We start from the raw sequence: 21,098 nt of genomic DNA, 5'->3' as shown, positions 1-21,098 counted from the left end.
CATACTTTCAAACAAACCAACTGGTAACCTCCCAGAGATGTAACTGACTCCCCCCAGTTTTGCTTTTAAACATTACTAAGTATCTGCTGACTAATGCCAGGTTTTCTGTGGGTTGTGTTTATACTGTTTGTAATGCTTCCCTGTGGGCCTGTCACCCAGGCTGTTCAGGGGTTAACTGCCTGGGTTGCTGGGAACTGCAGCTGTCTGTCAGTGTTCAGTTCTGTGGAGTTAACAGTGGATTAGGATGTGTACCTAGTCCAGTCTGTGAGTGTGGTCCATTCCTGTGTTTTGTATTTATATAGGGGAGAATACAAAAGCCTGTGTCACCCTGGGAGGTTCCCAGTTGGTTTGTTTGAAAATATGCATTTTGTGGGTGCTGGTTTAGGGTTACAGGAAGGGGGAGACCTTGACGTGATCCTGGGCTTGATCCTTTGGCGCCAAATGTAACTCACTTCCCCCAGTTTTTCTTTTAAACATTACTGAGTATCTGCTGGCAAGTGCCAGGTTTTCTGTGTGTTGTGTATATATATATGTATATATATCTTACCAGAGGTGTGGCTGGTTATTGGCCTAACATAACACTGCCATAATACGATAAAGCTTGGTTAAAGCTCAGAATCACATGAGTAATGAGAATAGAAGTTTTCTATCTGGTTCATATTTACAAGATTGTACTATTTTCTTCCTTTGTTTTTCTTGAGGTATTGGCTGAATCCCTTAACACCAGTCTTCATGCTTCTTGTCCATTGGGTCTTTAAAAGAGGTACTGTTCTCTAAAGGAATGGTGGGTTGCTTGGCTAATATATTAATTTTACCTTGCTTTATATGTACTAGTTGTCACACATACTGCTGTGTAGTTTTGTGTGTTACTGTTGTGTATACATATGTGTCACATTGCTGTTTTTATACTAGTGTCAGATTCCTGCTACATACAGTTTTGTGTGCCTTCTACATACACTATCTGCAAGTATAATGCTGTCATAACACACAGCATTGATATGTCAGTCCATCATAACTCATTTACTGTAGCGATCATCGTTTATGTTTTATTATATTCACAGAGCCAAACACATGTGCTTTATGTAAAAATATGTAAACGGAGGATACAGTTTGCTCATAACATGCAACAATCTCAAATTATAAGTGCACGAGTAATGACATACTTGCAAAAACTGTAAGTTTCATGTACACATTTTAGTATAACCATCGTGAACGTTATCTGCAAAATACATGCATCCTATCCATAAGCATACACACGGATGATACGTTCTACACAGAATATATATTATTCACAAACTGTAAATGTTCAATCCAAGTAGTTTTAAAGTAACGATATACTTATGATTATTAACTACTTCTGACCTCCTATACCTCTTAGGAGGTGGGACTTCTGAACCTGTAAATAAATAGAAATCGCAGCCGGCGCGAAGAAACTTGAGCGAAACACGTATCAGGGCCCTAGCTGCTGATTGCTTGTCTCTCTCTTTTTTACCCGCTAAACTCTTCTAATAATGACAATTGTTTCAGTATGTATGGGTAATCTGCAACATGATGTGCAGTGTATGTATGCCAGGATAGCGAGTTTAATATTAATTCAGCCCCTGCTATAGAAGGGGCTTAAGTAGAAAGATTCAAAGCGTTCAGCTATAACCCCTGTCACATATCTCTAATAGATAAATATATCTCTATTTGTTACCCTATGACAAGCCCTATTATTTTACACCAATCTCTACCTTATTTTCTTTCATGTAATTGGCAAGAATCCATGAGCTAGTGACATATGGGATATACAATCCTACCAGGAGGGGCAAAGTTTCCCAAACCTCAAAATGCCTATAAATACACCCCTCACCACACCCACAATTCAGTTTTACAAACTTTGCCTCCTATGGAGGTGGTGAAGTAAGTTTGTGCTAAGATTTCTACGTTGATATGCACTTCTCAGCATTGTTGAAGCCCGATTCCTCTCAGAGTATAGCGAATGTCAGAGGGACGTGAAGGGAGTATCACCTATTGAATACGATGATTTCTCTAACGGGGGTCTTTTTCATGGGTTCTCTGTTATCGGGCGTAGAGATTCATCTCCTACCTCCCTTTTCAGATCGACGATATACTCTCAAATTTACCATTACCTCTACTAAGAACTGTTTTAGTACTGGTTTGGCTATCTGCTATATGTGGATGGGTGTCTTTTGGTAAGTATGTTTTCATTTACTTAAGACACTCTCAGCTATGGTTTGGCACTTTATGCAAATTATATAAAGTTCTAAATATATGTATTGTACTTATATTTGCCATGAGTCAGGTTCATGTATTTCCTTCTGCAGACTGTCAGTTTCATATTTGGGAATATAAACACTTTAAGAAATTTATTTCTTACCTGGGGTTTAGTCTTTTTCAATTTGACTACTTTTTGCATTTGCAGGTATTAGGCCCACGGGTGCGTCAAATGTTAGACTTTATTGCGTCATTTTTGGCGCAAACTTTTTTGGCGCAGGAAATTATGCAACTTCGTCATTTCCGGCGTCATACGTGACGTCGAGACCTTTCACACGGCAGCGTCATTAGTGACGCAAGTGTGTCATTTCCGGTCATTTTTGGCGCCAAAAAAGTTTACGTTACGTTGTGCATCATACTTGGCGCCCATATTTCTTCATTATTTCAATACCCCATTGTTGTTTGCCTCCTGTTTTCTTTTCTATCAATAGGCCTATGCTTTTGCATTTTTTCCCATTCCTGAAACTGTCATTTCAGGAAATAGATAATTTTGCTTTATATGTTGTTTTTTCTCTTACATTGAGCAAGATGTCCCAATCTGATCCTGCCTCTGAAGTTTCTGCTGGAACATTGCTGCCTGACATCGGTTCTACAAAAGCTAAGTGCATTTGTTGTAAAATTGTAGAAATTATTCCACCGAATGTCATTTGTAATAGTTGTCATGATAAACTTTTACATGCAGATAGTGTTTCTATCAGTAATAGTACATTGCCAGTTGCAGTTCCTTCAACTTCTAATGTGCATGATATACCTGTAAATTTTAAAGAATTTGTTTCTGATTCTATTATGAAGGCTTTGTCTGCATTTCCACCTTCTAATAAACGTAAAAGGTCTTTTAAAACTTCTCATTTAGCTGATGAAATTTCAAATGACCAACAACATAATAATTCATCCTCTTCTGATGAGGATCTATCTGAAACAGAAGATCCTTCCTCAGATATTGACACTGACGAATCTACTTATTTATTTAAAATAGAGTATATGCGTTCTTTATTAAAAGAAGTGTTAATTACTTTGGATATTGAGGTAACCAGTCCTATTGACGTTCAGTCTAATAAACGTTTAAATACTGTTTTTAAACCTCCTGTGGTTTCCCCAGGTGTTTTTCCCATTCCTGAGGCTATTTATAATATGATTTCTAGGGAATGGAATAAGCCAGGTACTTCCTTTATTCCTTCTTCAAGGTTTAAGAGATTGTATCCTTTACCAGCAAAATCTATAGAGTTTTGGGAAAAGGTCCCCAAAGTTGATGGGGCTATTTCTACTCTTGCTAAACGTACCACTATTCCTATGGAAGATAGCACTTCCTTAGGGATCCTTTAGATAGGAAACTTGAATCTTATCTAAGGAAGGCCTATTTATATTCAGGTCATCTTCTCAGAACTGCTATTTCTTTGGGTGATGTTGCGGCTGCATCAACTTTCTGGTTGGAAAATTTAGCGCAACATGAATTGGATTTTGACATATCTAGCATTGTTCGCTTACTACAACATGCTAATCATTTTATTTGTGATGCAATTTTTGATATAATCAAAATTGATGTTAGATCCATGTCTTTAGCTGTATTAGCTAGAAGAGCTTTATGGCTTAAATCTTGGAATGCTGATATGACATCTAAATCTAGATTACTATCTCTTTCTTTCCAAGGTAATAATTTATTTGGTTCTCAGTTGGATTCTATTATTTCAACTATCACTGGAGGAAAAGGAGTTTTTTTGCCTCAGGATAAAAAACCTAAGGGTAAATCTAAGGCTTCTCATCGTTTTCGTTACTTCCGTCAGAATAAGGAACAAAAACTCAATCCTCCTCCCAAGGAATCTGCTTCCAGTTGGAAGCCTTCCTCAAATTGGAATAAATCCAAGCCATTTAGGAAACCAAAGTCTGCCTCTAAGTCCGCATGAAGGTGCGGCCCTCATTCCAGCTCAGCTGGTAGGGGGCAGATTAAGGTTTTTCAAGGATTGTTGGGTAAAATCTGTCCAAAATCATTGGATTCAGAGCATTGTCTCTCAAGGGTATCGAATAGGATTCAAAGTAAGACCTCCTGTGAGAAGATTTTTTCTCTCACGCATCCCTGTAAATCCAGTAAAAGCTCAGGCTTTTCTGAAGTGTGTTTCAGACCTGGAGTCTTCAGGGGTAATCATGGCAGTTCCTCTTCAGGAACAAGGTTTGGGGTTTTATTCAAACCTATTCATTGTACCAAAGAAAGAAAATTTGTTCAGACCAGTTCTGGATCTGAAAATTTTGAATCGTTATGTAAGAGTACCAACTTTCAAGATGGTGACTATAAGGACTATTCTGCCTTTGTTCAGCAAGGACATTATATGTCCACAATAGACTTGCAGGATGCATACCTTCATATTCCGATTCATCCAGAACACTTTCAGTTTCTGAGATTCTCTTTTTTAGACAAGCACTACCAATTTGTTGCTCTTCCATTTGGCCTAGCAACAGCTCCAAGAATCTTTTCAAAGGTTCTGGGTGCCCTACTATCTGTAATCAGAGAACAGAGTATTGCGGTGTTTCCTTATTTGGACGATATCTTGGTACTAGCTCAGTTTTTACATACTGCAGAATCTCACACGAATCAACTAGTGTTGTTTCTTCGGAAACATGGTTGGAGGATCAATTTACCAAAAAGTTTCTTGATTCCTCAGACAAGGGTCACCTTTTTAGGCTTCCAGATAGATTCAGTGTCCATGACTCTGTCTCTAACAGACAAGAGATGTTTAAAATTGGTTGCAGCCTGCCGGCACCTTCAGTCTCAGTCATTCCCTTCAGTGGCTATGTGCATGGAAGTTTTAGGTCTCATGACTGCAGCATCGGACGCAATCCCCTTTTTTTTACATGAGACCTCTACAGCTTTGTATGCTGAATCAATGGTGCAGGGATTATACAAAGATATCACAATTAATATCCTTGAATCCCAATGTACGACACTCTCTGACATGGTGGATAGATCACCATTGTTTGGTTCAAGGGGCTTCTTTTGTTCACCCAACCTGGACTGTGATCACAACAGATGCGAGTCTTTCAGGTTGGGGAGCTGTTTGGGGATCTCTGACAGCACAAGGGGTTTGGAAATCTCAAGAGGCGAGATTACCAATAAATATTTTAGAACTCCGTGCAATCCTCAGGGCTCTTCAGTTCTGGCCTCTACTAAAGAGAGAACCATTCATTTGTTTTCAGACAGACAATATCACAACTGTGGCTTATGTCAATCATCAGGGTGGGACTCACAGTCCCCAAGCTATGAAAGAAGTATCTCGGATACTTGCCTGGGTAGAATCCAGCTCCTGTCTAATATCTGCGGTGCATATCCCAGGCGTAGAAAATTGGGAGGCGGATTATCTCAGCCGCCAGACTTTACATCCAGGGGAGTGGTCTCTCCATCCAGATGTGTTTTCTCAGATTGTTCAGATGTGGGGGCTTCCAGAGATAGATCTCATGGCCTCTCATCTAAACAAGAAACTTCCCAGATACCTGTCCAGGTCCAGGGATGTTCAGGCGGAAGCAGTGGATGCGCGGACACTTCCTTGGTGTTATCAACCTGCTTACATCTTTCCGCCTCTAGTTCTCCTTCCAAGAGTGATTTCCAAAATCATCATGGAACAGTCTTTTGTGTTGCTGGTGGCTCCAGCATGGCCACACGGGTTTTGGTATGCGGATCTGGTTCGGATGGTTAATTTTGAAGGTATGGAAATTGAACGCTTAGTTCTAAGTCATAGAGGTTTCTCTGACTCAGTGATTAATACTATGTTACAAGCTCGTAAATCTGTTTCAAGAAAGATTTATTATATAGTTTGGAATACTTACATTTCATGGTGTTCTTCTCATAAATTCTCCTGGCATTCTTTTAGAATTCCTAGAATTTTACAGTTTCTTCAGGATGGTTTGGATAAGGGTTTGTCTGCAAGTTCCTTGAAAGGACAAATCTCAGCTCTTTCTGTTTTATTTCACAGAAAGATTGCTATTCCTGATATTCACTGTTTTGTACAGGCTTTAGTTCGTATTAAGCCTGTCATTAAATCAATTTCTCCTCCTTGGAGTCTTAATTTGGTTCTGAAGGCTTTACAGGCTCCTCCATTTGAGCCTATGCATTCTTTGGACATTAAACTACTTTCCTGGAAAGTGTTGTTCCTTTTGGCTATTTCTTCTGCTAGAAGAGTTTCTGAGCTATCTGCTCTTTCTTGTGAGTCTCCTTTTCTGATTTTTCATCAGGATAAGGCAGTTTTGCGGACTTCTTTTCAATTTTTACCTAAGGTTGTGAATTCTAACAACATTAATAGAGAAATTGTTGTTCTTTCTTTGGAGAGATCCTTACATTCTTTGGATGGGGTAAGAGCTTTGAAATATTATGTGGAAGCTACTAAAAATTTCAGGAAGACTTCCAGTTTATTTGTTTTATTTTCTGGTCCTAGGAAAGGTCAGAAAACTTCTGCTATTTCCTTGGCTTCTTGGTTGAAACTTTTGATTCATCAAGCTTATTTGGAGTCGGGTCAAACCCCGCCTCAGAGAATTACAGCTCATTCTACTAGATCAGTCTCCACTTCGTGGGCTTTTAAGAATGAAGCTTCAGTTGATCAGATTTGCAAAGCAGCAACTTGGTCCTCTTTCCATACATTTACTAAATTCTACCATTTTGATGTATTTGCTTCTTCGGAAGCAGCTTTTGGTAGAAAAGTTCTTCAGGCAGCTGTTTCAGTTTGATTCTTCTGCTTTTGATTTAAGTTTTTTTCTTTCAAAAGTGAAAATAACTTATTTTTTGGGTTGTGGATTATTTTTTCAGCGGAATATGGCTGTTTTTATTTTATTCCCTCCCTCTCTAGTGACTCTTGAGTGGAAGACTCCACATCTTGGGTATTGATATCCCATGTGTCACTAGCTCATGGACTCTTGCCAATTACATGAAAGAAAACATAATTTATGTAAGAACTTACCTGATAAATTCATTTCTTTCATATTGGCAAGAGTCCATGAGGCCCACCCTTTTTATGGTGGTTATGATTTTTTGTATAAAGCACAATTATTTCCAAATTTCCTTTGTTGATGCTTTCTACTCCTTTCTTTATCACCCCACTGCTTGGCTATTCGTTAAACTGAATTGTGGGTGTGGTGAGGGGTGTATTTATAGGCATTTTGAGGTTTGGGAAACTTTGCCCCTCCTGGTAGGAATGTATATCCCATATGTCACTAGCTCATGGACTCTTGCCAATATGAAAGAAATGAATTTATCAGGTAAGTTCTTACATAAATTATGTTATTTGTTCTCTCCACTTGATACATAGTATCTGATACATACCCGTCTATCTGGTACAGTACTTGCCAAGATTCATTGCCCTTCTTCTAAGTATCATTTAGGAGAGTTTCAGTGTTTTTAATTTTCGTATGATTGTATAGTGACTCAAATAAAGATATGGTATGAATGTGTTACTCAGCACAATGGTTTCTCAGATATATTCTTGAATTTACTTTTTTACATTTTTTTTAGGGGTATAGCAGTTTCTGTTGCTGTTACGCCTATTGTAACTCATCTATGTGCATAGCTAAAAGTTATCTGCCAAGTGTCAGTATATTCTGTCAACATTTCCCCCTGCAGATCTAATTTTATCTTGCAAACTGAAGCCTGACAACATTGTGTCAGAATATACAAAACACTTATTACCGTAATAGAAAAAAATACATGCATAAGAGGCAATTTAAATACTATAAATTGAAAATACTGTAGTCTTGTATTGGGCGCAATTTTAAAAGTACTTCCTGCAAACTTTTCTCTCCCCAGCAAAGTGTCCCTTTCTAGCAAACTCCATTCATTTCTAAAGGAGGAATTTCGCAATTCACAGGGACAGCCCCAGCTAGTATTAAAGAAGCTTCCCATGTCCCATCAGACAAATTTCAGATAATTTTGCCTTCTGCAACTTGCTTCTAATTGTGAAATATCAGTTATGTTAATCATTTTTCATTATATATGTAGATCTCATAAAGGTTAACTAACTTCATATAAAGCCAAAATGTGTCTTATTTCCTACAATAATTGGTTTAAGCAATGTTTAAAAAATTAATTTCTCATTTTACCTTAGAAAGTTATTTTTAAAACTGTATTTTTAGATTTTTTTTTCACTATGATTTTGCTTTGTTACGAAATTAAAATGGGATATGAAACCCCCCCAAAAAATGTTTATAATTCAGACAGAACATACAATTTTTAAAAAATTCAATTTACTTCTATGATTAAATTTGCTTCATTGTCATGGTATTTTTGTTGTTGTTGAAGAGATACCTAGGTATTTGTCTGGAGCACTACATGGCAGAAAAAAGTGCTCACATAGTAGCGAAAACCAAGATTGGCTCTTCTAGTAAAAAGTTTAATAAAAATAAAAAATGTATTTCAGTATATTAAAATACACAGCACATATCTATATATATGGAAACTGTTTATTTGAAATGTATCATCTATATATGTCTTATGATATGTTATTTTACACAAGGTGTATTTGTTTTGCACAACCTCAATAAAAAAATAAAAAAAAATGTTTAGAACAACACGACCAAAAAAAATAAAAAATAAAAAAAAATACAAAGCACAAAATGATAACATGGCTACAGGTGCACCTACTTACAATTTACAATTGAGTACGGGAACTACCGAAACGCGTCAGATCTGAGGAGTACCAAACCTCTACTTTTCTTATTTTTCTTATTTATACTTGTAAGTGCACCTGTAGCCGTTTTATCGTTTTGCGCTGTGTATTTTAATATACTGAAATAAATTCAACTTTTTACTAGAAGAGCCGGTCTGAGTTTTCGCTACTATGTGAGGATTGTCTAGGACTGTTTTCCCATAGGGCTCTCTAGTTTAAGCACGGAGCTGATGACCCTCTGACCCGGATACATTCTCAGCAAGTGTTTGCAGCGTGGACGTTGACACGAGACATATGAAGATGCGCTGCAGAATCTGTTGGCGCTCTAGAAATAAATAATAATAATAATAATGTACAGTAAGTTGGTATTTACACTACTCTTGGCTGGCTATTCCGATCATGCTGTTGTCATAAAGGGGGGGCTGAATTCAACATTTTTAACTGAGAACCTAGTGCACAAACACTTTTTTGATTGTGAAGAAAATTGTAATGTCATCAAGTTCTTTCGCAAATGGATAATATTCTTGCAAAACTGCTGCCATATAGTGCTGTAGACGTGAAAACTACTGAGCTTACATTCCTGTTTTTTTAACAAAGGATACCAGGAGAACAAGAAAATTTGATAATAAAAATACATTAGAAAGTTATTTAAAATTGCATGCTATATCTGAATCATGAAAGAAAGTTTTTGAAGTTCATTTTCTTTTAATATATTAGGCTTATATATTGTGGTTACCGACAGTTGACTAACTCTAATTGGAGTGTGCCCACTAAAGATAGATAAACAGACAGACATATAGACAGACACATACAAACATTGTATATATAGTTGTATAAAATTAAATATTCTATCTTTGATATGTTATATTTAGTAGAGAAATACTTACAAATCTTCTTTTTTCTATTAAAAATGTAGACTCATTCCGCTCCACGTTCAACTTCACCACATCCCCTTGTTCGCTTCGATATAATAATTCCTTATCTACAAAAAAAATATAGAGTTTTGAGAATCTATAACATGCACAAGCACATTGCATATAAACATAACATTGATATTTTTAACTTGAAAGACTTTTGTAGACATGAGAGAATGATTCAAGTCTGCTGTTTCTCAGCGTTACAGGAGATACAATAGATCTACAAATGATTCTTGTTCTCTTGTGAACTTCATACAGAGTATAATGACAATCATCTGATTCTAAAGATTAGTCACAAAGGAGAATTAAGGCTCCTAAGAACAACAAAACATGAGAGAGAATAGGGAAAAAAAAGACTTTTCAGTCTGTTTCCATTAAAAGCTGTTGACAATTTCTGAGAGCTATGTTAATAATATGTGTTCATTTGTCTATGGATATAGTTATTTTCGATGCATTTGAGTGGCATATATAGTGTTAAAAAGAGAGAGGTGATGTAACAACCACTTAAAGGGACATACAAAAGCAAAAAGAAAATAATCTAATATGTAAGGTCATTCTGTAAGTAGACTAGTGCTGGAAAAGGGGTTAAATACAAAGTTAAAAGTCCGCTCCAGAGAAGCAATGCACTGACTAGTGGAACCTAACTAATAACGTCCAGTGAGCCATTGACAAGAGGAAAATGTGTTCAGTCACCAATCACCAGTTAGCATCTGAACCATGCAAGTTTAATTTCCTATTAAAATATAGTTATAAGGCAATTCTAAAAAAGACTCATTTATTACAGCATTTTATTACTATATAAATGTTAATTATCTATGTGTTTAACCTTTGCAAAGGGGGTTAAACACATAGTTTAAGTCCTTCTCAAGAGTTGCCACACATTAGCATTCTTGATTAGGGCACAGACTGTGAGACAATAAGGAGGAGTCTCGAATCTCTAGCCATGACCTGCTCAAGTCCATGAACTCAGTATTTGTGTATTAAAGGGACAGTCAACCATAGAATTGTTATTGTTTTAAAAGATAGATAATCCCTTTATTACCCATGCCCCAGTTTTGCATAACTAACACAGTTATATTAATATACTTTTTACCTCTGTGATTATCTTGTATCTAAGAACCTTCTTCCAGCCCCCTGATCACATGACTGTGACTGTTTATTATCTATTGTCTTAAATGTAGCATTGTATTGTGCTAGATCTTAAATAACCCCCTGTGCCTGAACACAGTGTTATCTATATGGCCCACATGTACTTTCTGTCTCTTTGTGTTGAAAAGAGATTTAAAAAGCCTGTGATAAGAGGCAGCCCTCAAAGGCTTAGAAATTAGCATATGAGCCTACCTAGGTTTAGTTTAAACTAAGAATACCAAGAGAAAAAAGCAAATTTGATGATAAAAGTAAATTGGAAAGTCAATTAAAATTAAAAGTCCTATCTGAATAATGAAAGTTTAATTTATACTTGACTGTCCCTTTAACTAAATGGTTATGGTGCAACAAAGCATTTTATTAGCATATCTCTTTAACCACTTGACATATTGCTATATATAGTGTTTTAGCTACCAATGTGTTAATATCTGTTAATTCACTGAAGAATAAAAAACTGTAAATCATCAGACTTTAATTGACACTGTGTATTTGCCATCTGCTAACTACATCTACACAACACCTACTGTTTGCATTAGTGCTGCTTCTCTACACTCTCTCTGTACAAGTACACAGTGAGCAGGAATTTTGGGAAAAAGAGATCTACTGTAACAGTAGGATTATGGTGCACAGCTGATTCAAATTAAAATGTAATGTTTATTTAAAGGAAAAACAACTCACATAAATACTTATGTATACATTTATAGACAAATATAGAAGTGCATTGGAGCCCTTTGCAGTCAATTAGATGACAACATGAAAAAAACATATTTATGCAATATTCATATTTACTAAAGATTTTATCTATGTATTTACTGTAAATATTTCACATTCCAATGTTCTGCACATTGCAGAATGTTTCTATGTATTTATAAATATATATTTCTATATATATATCAGTATATATCTATATATAATCATCTATATGTATAGGTATAGATGTATATTGTACCAAAATACCATCAGATATGTATAGAAATATGTATTTATGAATAAATAGAATATATATTGCTATGTGAGGAACAATGGAATGGGAAATATTCATATTTTCATGTCAGGTTAGCGCACTTGAGAATATGTGATCAGGATAGATAACAAGTAGGGTGTTTGGTTTTTCCCCCACTTCTTTCGCTCGCTAACTTCAGCTATATCCATTTTTTTAATGCCTCTTTTTTATAATTTTTCTTTACGGCCAACACTTGTGCTACAGGCCACATGTTGATCATTGATTTCCCAATGCTTGCTACACTACAAATAGCAATAAAGCTGGGGCCAGTTCCTAGCATGCTGTGATGGGAGAAGCATGCTGTATGCATGAAAATGAAGGAGGGGACAAATCTGTGTGCCTCTCTACTGCACTGTGAGGTGAGTATAGTTTATATTGTGAGAGGTGGTTTGTGAGGAGCAGAGCAACAGTGAACAGGGGGCAGCAGCGGAGAGAATTTCACGGACGCACTGTACTGAAGAGACTGTCATTGGTAACGACTGAGTTCCCCTGTCTTATCACAATCATAATCAGAGCAGAATGTAACAGGCAGGAGGAGGCTTTATATAGTGCAGTAGAGACCCAGAAGGTAATACAAATTTTACCAAACAATCATTGTATTTAATAATAGTCCTCACTCTTGTAGTTGCTTGTTAAAAACTGCAGGCACAGTGGCCTATATCCATTATTTCCGAAAGGTGGTCACTCTATCTTAAAGGGACATTTCAGACAAAATTGGAATCCACATGGGTACATTTCAGTTTTGAATAGAATCATTTTTATAATGTAAATATATTAGCAAAAAATGCTTCTAATAAAATCTATAGCTGTTTCAAAAGTGTATGTAAGTATGCACTATGCACCAGAGGGGTTTCCAATTTTTTAACCTGCTCTCCTAAGTTAAAAAACAAAGTTGTATTTTATAAATTAGAAGTTGGTAAAGTAAAATAATTGTTGAAACTATGGTAAAAAAGTTAAATAATGTGGATGAGTAATAGCTCATGACACAGATGTGCCTATAGCTTAAACAACCTGTTAATGTGGCTTAGAAAAGCGGCATAAAAATATAAGTACAAGATTTGATGCAATTTAAGAAACTAACGCCTAGATTTAGAGTTCTGCGGCCAAAGGGGTGCGTTAGCTACGCATGCTTTTTTTCACCCGCACCTTTTCAATAACGCTGGTATTGAGAGTTCTCAGAAGGGCTGCGTTAGGCTCCAAAAAGAGAGTGTACAGGCATATTTACCGCCACTGCAACTCTCAATACCAGCGGTGCTTACAGACGCGGCAAGCTTCAAAAACGCGCTCGTGCACGATTCCCCCATAGGAAACAATGGTGCAGTTTGAGCTGAAAAAAAACCTGCAAAAAAGCAGTGTTCAGCTCCTAACGCAGCCCCATTGTTTCCTATGGGGAAACAGTTTCTAAGTCTGCACCTAACACCCTAACATGAACCCCGAGTCTAAACACCCCTAATCTTACACTTATTAACCCCTAATCTGCCGCCCCCGCTATCGCTGACACCTACATTATATTATTAACCCCTAATATGCTGCTCCGGACACCGCCGCCACCTACATTATACTTATGAACTCCTAATCTACTGCCCCCAACATCGCCGACACCTACATTATAGTTATTAACCCCTAATCTGCCCCCCAACGTCGCTGCAACTATATTAAATTTATTAACCCCTAATCTGCCTCCGCCAACGTCGAAGACACTATAATACATTTATTAACCCCTAAACCTAAGTCTAACCCTAACCCTAACACCCCTCTAACTTAAATATAATTTAAATAAATCTAAATAAATTTACTACAATTAAATAAATTGATCCTATTTAAAACTAAATAGTTACCTATAAAATAAACCCTAAGATAGCTACAATATAACTAATAGTTACATTGTAGCTAGCTTAGGGTTTATATTTATTTTACAGGCAAATTTGTATTTATTTTAACTAGGTACAATAGATATTAAATAGTTATTAACTATTTTATAACGTCCTAGTTAAAATAAAGACAAAAGTACCTGTAAAATAAACCCTAACCTAAGTTACAATTACGAATTCCAAAACAATGGTACTGTTTAAGATAAAAGTTCTCTTTATTAGGACAAGTTAAAACAAAGTTGCTCACGTGCAGTAATATTAAAAATCAAAAACACTACTTAAAGGCCAGTCTGACATGTTTCGGCTGTCCGCCTTATTCATAGACTCACTAACTATTGGTCGCCTGTGGAGCTTTATACGCTCCCTCGCAACCTCATTGGTTGCTAATAAGTGTGCTTGTTAACCCTTTCTATACTGGACGGTTAGAGGTAATATTATTTGTAATGAAGGTTACGTTTTCTCTCAAATATATGTATAATAACCTCACACATACAGTTCTGCTTGGATTAGTACTATGCTTTTGGGTCCACTTCCAATCTATGTATTAGTTTATCAACAAGTGTCATCTACTCATAGGATTAATAAAGTTTATCCATTTGCGTGCAATTGTCATTGTTTACAATGCGTTTATGACACTTATATATGAACTATTTGGAAGTGTTACATTTACCCAATAATAGTTACCATCTCACAACCAAAATGTAACAATTTGGATACTTACAATAATAACAATAATTCTATTCAAAAATTCAACCATACTTTATCAATGGCCAGATTCGTATTTGTCCCTTAATGGTTACAATTGGTGCAATACCATTATTTAATACTGTCATATAATTACAACACTCTATCTATAGCTATATCATTGTATCCAAAGTATTACACTAAAATATCCTCGGCTCATGATTGATTTAATTTATAATATCAATATATTATTATTTTATTTATCTTGATTTTAAGTGTACAGTGGGATATGGTTGTTATGTTTGTGTGACCAGGTTATCTTAGTGTTTGTTTCTCTCCCAAAAATTAATGATATCATTCTCTATATTCATTCCTATTGGTCTTCGTGTGTTAAGAGTAAAGATCCAATAAGCCTCTCTATGGAACAGCTCCTTGACTCTATCACCTCCTCTTGGTTTCTTATTTATAACATCTATAATCATCCATCTGAATGATTCAACTTTACCTTGATGTTCAAATAAGAAATGTTTAGCCACACCAGTGGTGGTCTTCTCCTTATCAATATCATTCAAGTGCTCACGGATTCTGCTCCTAGCCTCCCGTGAGGTACAACCCACGTACTGGACCCTGCAAATTGAACACTCTACCATATATATGACAAATTCTGTTCTACAATTTGTACATTGTTTACAATCATAGACCTTTGTCGTATGTGCTGACTGAAACACCTTTCTGCACATAGTGAAACTGCACGCCGTGCAGCTTCTTGTGCCACATCTGTAGTGACCTTTACAATTTAGCCAACTACTTTGCTTGGCTGGTCTTCTAAGAGCACTAGGCGAGATAATATTCCCAATAGTGACATTTCTTCTAGACGTGAATCTACAGCCCTTATCTATTACTTTATTCAATACATCATCTCCTCGTAAAATAGGGAGATTCTTCTTTATTATGTTACAAATTTCTTTGTATTGACTAGTATAGGTTGTTACAAATGTGACTTCTCCCTTGGTATCAGTGTTAGCTCTCTTTGGTTGTAACAATGTTTCTCTTGATATGTACCCTAATATTACCTCTAACCGTCCAGTATAGAAAGGGTTAACAAGCACACTTATTAGCAACCAATGAGGTTGCGAGGGAGCGTATAAAGCTCCACAGGCGACCAATAGTTAGTGAGTCTATGAATAAGGCGGACAGCCGAAACATGTCAGACTGGCCTTTAAGTAGTGTTTTTGATTTTTAATATTACTGCACGTGAGCAACTTTGTTTTAACTTGTCCTAATAAAGAGAACTTTTATCTTAAACAGTACCATTGTTTTGGAATTCATATATATCCGACCTGGAAGAGGGCCGGTGTGTACTGTAAAAGGGCAATCCAGCCCACCCGAGGGGGCTCCGGGTAAGACAGCACAGAATACACGCCAAGACCGGCTTAACATATAGGAGAGGAGCAACGCTGCCAGCTCGGATGACTCATTCACTGATTGGCCGCAACTAAGCACATGTATCGTGACGTCAGACGCCGAAGGGAAATCTCTAAACCACGAGAGAGTGGAATATCAGTGATCCCGGAGGTTTTACGAGGCGGTGTGACCAGAACGAAGTGTCTATATCGGTTAGAAGAAGAGCAGGTGAGAGTGCAATATATCCCTCATATGCTATATAGAAGCCGTTAGCGGTCGGACATCCAGGACCACGAAGCAATTCACGCTACTGTCTATGAAATTAATCTTCAATCATTCGTGGCAGGATAACCGGCAAGACCCAGGTAAAAATTATATCAAGTTTATCTTATTGAATATATACTGGGGACTTATATGTGCTGACAATAATAGAGCCTGTAGTGTTGGACTTTGATAGTATAAATTACACAAAGTACGCCTAAGTGAAGCGAAACACAACACCATATTAACGGACAGACATATTTGGAAGCACCAAGGAAAAGTTGTAATTTACACAAATATGGATGACAGACTAACCACGTGCAGTAATTATTATTCCCTAACTAGTCTAGAGGACATAGAGAGGAATAGACCTTCATTGAAGGATACGTTTAATCCTGAGGCTCAGACGAAAGATATATCTGATGTATTCTTAATGATGGAAAGAGCATTGTCTAAAGAATATCAGACATGGTGGGATAAAAGGTCCCTAGAGAAATATATCGATGTAAATATAATACCTAGAGGACTAAGAATCAGAAAATATCCCTCTTTCCAAGTAAGTGAGGATTGGTTCATTAATGAGTGGAATGACATACTAACGGAGTGTTCATTGAGACTAATGAAAGTAATTATAAAATATAAAAATCAGAAATTGGAGGAAACAAGGAAAGTCATAAAAGACATACAAAGAGATTTAAATACTTTTGTTGATCATGAACACTACATACAACTGGACAGTATATTGAAGGCGACAATAGACAACCTCAGAAAGGAGGTAGACAAGTTAAAATATCGTAAGTTCACTAGGGATTCAGAGGACTATGCAAATAATAAAGTTTACCAGTGGAATACATACTTGCCAAGGAGAAATAGGAAACCAAGGAGAAACAACAGAAAAGGCAATACATTGGGAGCGAATAAACAGAACACTGAGCAAGGAAAGAAACAAGTGACATTCTCTGAAACAGACTCTAGTGATGACAATGGTATAAGGGACTTTCTGGACTATGCAACTAGTGGGGGATCATCGGAAGATGAGGGCCCTACCAACACAATTAATGAGAGTACCACGATAGTTCCATTTAGAACTGATGTAGTCCCCCAACACCCACCTACTGTGAATAATATCCAGAACACAACAATAGGCATATTGAAAAATGGGGGTAGAGGAAAAGGGAACAGATATACACAAGCATCATGCCCACAACCAACTCCCAATATAGCCATTGTTGATACACAGGTTTTTCGGGAGGAAGAGGCCAGAGGTCAGGGTGGAGGGGCAGTAGGAGGAAGAGGACGAGGAAAGGAACCCACTATCAAACGAGATCAGTACCCTCTCAGGAGAGGGAAACAGAACAAATACAGAGTATGAGGGTTATCAATCTTTCAAAAATCAACTTAAGTACAGAAGAGTTAAGAGTTTTAGAATTAGGACTCAATTTTGTGCCTTCAGCTGACTTTGACGTTTTTTGAAACTCTAATGGATGTGAACAGATTTGTACGTGATCTTACCATCAAGAAATTTTATTTTGATGAACACACTGGAGAGAGTTCTCAAACTACAAAGTCAATGAAGAGGGAACCACGTAATGATATTTTTCTAATTAGTGATGCAGTCGACTTTTTAACACTCAGTGAATTGGAAAGGGAGAGTGAGACCGATATGACGAGTAAAACAATGCACACAGGATTTAGCAAACCATCTACTTTTTACCCTACACATTTTAGGGGAGAGATATTGGAGAGTTTCCATAGGAGAGTAGAAGAAGACTTAGTTAAATTAAAAACTAAAAATGACAGACACAGGCAGAACCTTACATACAAGGAAAGACAGGGCCTTAAGAGACTAAAGGAACGTAAAGGTTTGGTCATAAAGAATGCGGACAAGGGAGGTACAATAGTTGTCATGGATGAGTCTGCTTATATAGAGGAGGCCAATAGACAACTAGAAGACAGGGAAGTGTATCAGAGTCTAAAATCTGACCCCACAGTAACATTCCAAAACAGACTTAAAGATCTGTTGGATGATGGACTGGAGGCAGGGGTGATGGACTTGGGCACCTTCGAGTACCTCTTTGTGAAGGAACCAGTGGTACCCATATTTCACCATCTACCCAAGGTGCACAAGTCCATCATCAATGTCAAAGGGAGACCGATAGTCTCAGGAATAGGTTCTGTTTTTGAAAACTTATCAAATTGGATAGAAACACTGCTCCAACCTTTGGTGTGGAAACTACCATCGTTTCTCAAGGACACCAAGCACTTACTTAAAACTGTGGAAGAAGTTACCTGGTTGCCAGAATACAACTGGCTAACAGTGGATGTGGTAGGATTATACTCTGCCATTCCACATAGTGAAGGCTTGGTGGCAGTGAGATATATGTTGGATGTGCTAAGTGACTACACCACAGTGCTTAAAGATTACATTGTACAATCCATAGAGTTTTTACTGAGTCACAATTATTTTGAATTTGGGGGTAAGTACTATCTGCAGAGACGTGGGACGGCCATGGGAGCCAAGTTTGCACCAGCCTATGCAAATCTTTTCATGGGCTGGTGGGAGCTATCCCACGTCTTTGCAGATACGAACCCATACAGAGGACAGATTATAGGATACAAACGTTACATAGACGATTTGCTATTCATATGGTCAGGTAATATGACAGAAAGTGACAAATTTGTTGCATACCTTAATGACAACAAGGTTGGCTTGGAGTTTACATCTGTGTTTAACTCCTTTAAAATTGATTATCTAGATGTTACACTAATGGGTGACCGTGAGAAAAAGAAGGTCACAACAAAATTGTACACTAAGCCAATATCAGCAAATTCGCTGATACATGCAAAGAGTTGTCACCCTCGCCACATGCATTACGGCGTGGCAAAAGGACAATTTATTAGGGCGAAACGTAACTGCTCTAGTGAATCAGATTACCAGGTGGAAAGTGCAGCATTGTTGGAGAAATTGAGAGAAAGGGGTTATCCGGAAGGACCCATAAATAAAGCGTATAAAGAAGTAGGGTACATATCAAGAGAAACATTGTTACAACCAAAGAGAGCTAACACTGATACCAAGGGAGAAGTCACATTTGTAACAACCTATACTAGTCAATACAAAGAAATTTGTAACATAATAAAGAAGAATCTCCCTATTTTACGAGGAGATGATGTATTGAATAAAGTAATAGATAAGGGCTGTAGATTCACGTCTAGAAGAAATGTCACTATTGGGAATATTATCTCGCCTAGTGCTCTTAGAAGACCAGCCAAGCAAAGTAGTTGGCTAAATTGTAAAGGTCACTACAGATGTGGCACAAGAAGCTGCACGGCGTGCAGTTTCACTATGTGCAGAAAGGTGTTTCAGTCAGCACATACGACAAAGGTCTATGATTGTAAACAATGTACAAATTGTAGAACAGAATTTGTCATATATATGGTAGAGTGTTCAATTTGCAGGGTCCAGTACGTGGGTTGTACCTCACGGGAGGCTAGGAGCAGAATCCGTGAGCACTTGAATGATATTGATAAGGAGAAGACCACCACTGGTGTGGCTAAACATTTCTTATTTGAACATCAAGGTAAAGTTGAATCATTCAGATGGATGATTATAGATGTTATAAATAAGAAACCAAGAGGAGGTGATAGAGTCAAGGAGCTGTTCCATAGAGAGGCTTATTGGATCTTTACTCTTAACACACGAAGACCAATAGGAATGAATATAGAGAATGATATCATTAATTTTTGGGAGAGAAACAAACACTAAGATAACCTGGTCACACAAACATAACAACCATATCCCACTGTACACTTAAAATCAAGATAAATAAAATAATAATATATTGATATTATAAATTAAATCAATCATGAGCCGAGGATATTTTAGTGTAATACTTTGGATACAATGATATAGCTATAGATAGAGTGTTGTAATTATATGACAGTATTAAATAATGGTATTGCACCAATTGTAACCATTAAGGGACAAATACGAATCTGGCCATTGATAAAGTATGGTTGAATTTTTGAATAGAATTATTGTTATTATTGTAAGTATCCAAATTGTTACATTTTGGTTGTGAGATGGTAACTATTATTGGGTAAATGTAACACTTCCAAATAGTTCATATATAAGTGTCATAAACGCATTGTAAACAATGACAATTGCACGCAAATGGATAAACTTTATTAATCCTATGAGTAGATGACACTTGTTGATAAACTAATACATAGATTGGAAGTGGACCCAAAAGCATAGTACTAATCCAAGCAGAACTGTATGTGTGAGGTTATTATACATATATTTGAGAGAAAACGTAACCTTCATTACAAATAATATTACCTCTAACCGTCCAGTATAGAAAGGGTTAACAAGCACACTTATTAGCAACCAATGAGGTTGCGAGGGAGCGTATAAAGCTCCACAGGCGACCAATAGTTAGTGAGTCTATGAATAAGGCGGACAGCCGAAACATGTCAGACTGGCCTTTAAGTAGTGTTTTTGATTTTTAATATTACTGCACGTGAGCAACTTTGTTTTAACTTGTCCTAATAAAGAGAACTTTTATCTTAAACAGTACCATTGTTTTGGAATTCATATATATCCGACCTGGAAGAGGGCCGGTGTGTACTGTAAAAGGGCAATCCAGCCCACCCGAGGGGGCTCCGGGTAAGACAGCACAGAATACACGCCAAGACCGGCTTAACATATAGGAGAGGAGCAACGCTGCCAGCTCGGATGACTCATTCACTGATTGGCCGCAACTAAGCACGTGTATCGTGACGTCAGACGCCGAAGGGAAATCTCTAAACCACGAGAGAGTGGAATATCAGTGATCCCGGAGGTTTTACGAGACGGTGTGACCAGAACGAAGTGTCTATATCGGTCAGAAGAAGAGCA

At 37.1% G+C, this 21,098-nt stretch overlaps 1 protein-coding gene across 1 annotated transcript in view; it reads right to left on the bottom strand.

Annotated features, from left to right (window-relative positions):
• The window catches only part of DPP6 (dipeptidyl peptidase like 6), a 1,272,214-nt gene that overhangs the window by 542,220 nt on the left and 708,896 nt on the right, over positions 1 to 21,098 (bottom strand). The window contains exon 4 of the mRNA XM_053713807.1: positions 9,803 to 9,897. Within this exon, the coding sequence (XP_053569782.1) occupies positions 9,803 to 9,897 (95 nt within the window). The remainder of the gene's footprint in view (positions 1 to 9,802; positions 9,898 to 21,098) is intronic.

The sequence above is a fragment of the Bombina bombina genome, chromosome 5 (assembly GCF_027579735.1).
Source record: "Bombina bombina isolate aBomBom1 chromosome 5, aBomBom1.pri, whole genome shotgun sequence".
Taxonomy (NCBI): Eukaryota; Metazoa; Chordata; class Amphibia; order Anura; family Bombinatoridae; genus Bombina; species Bombina bombina.
The sequence above is the reverse complement of the archived record's forward strand: the minus strand, read 5'-3'. Positions and strand labels throughout refer to the sequence as shown.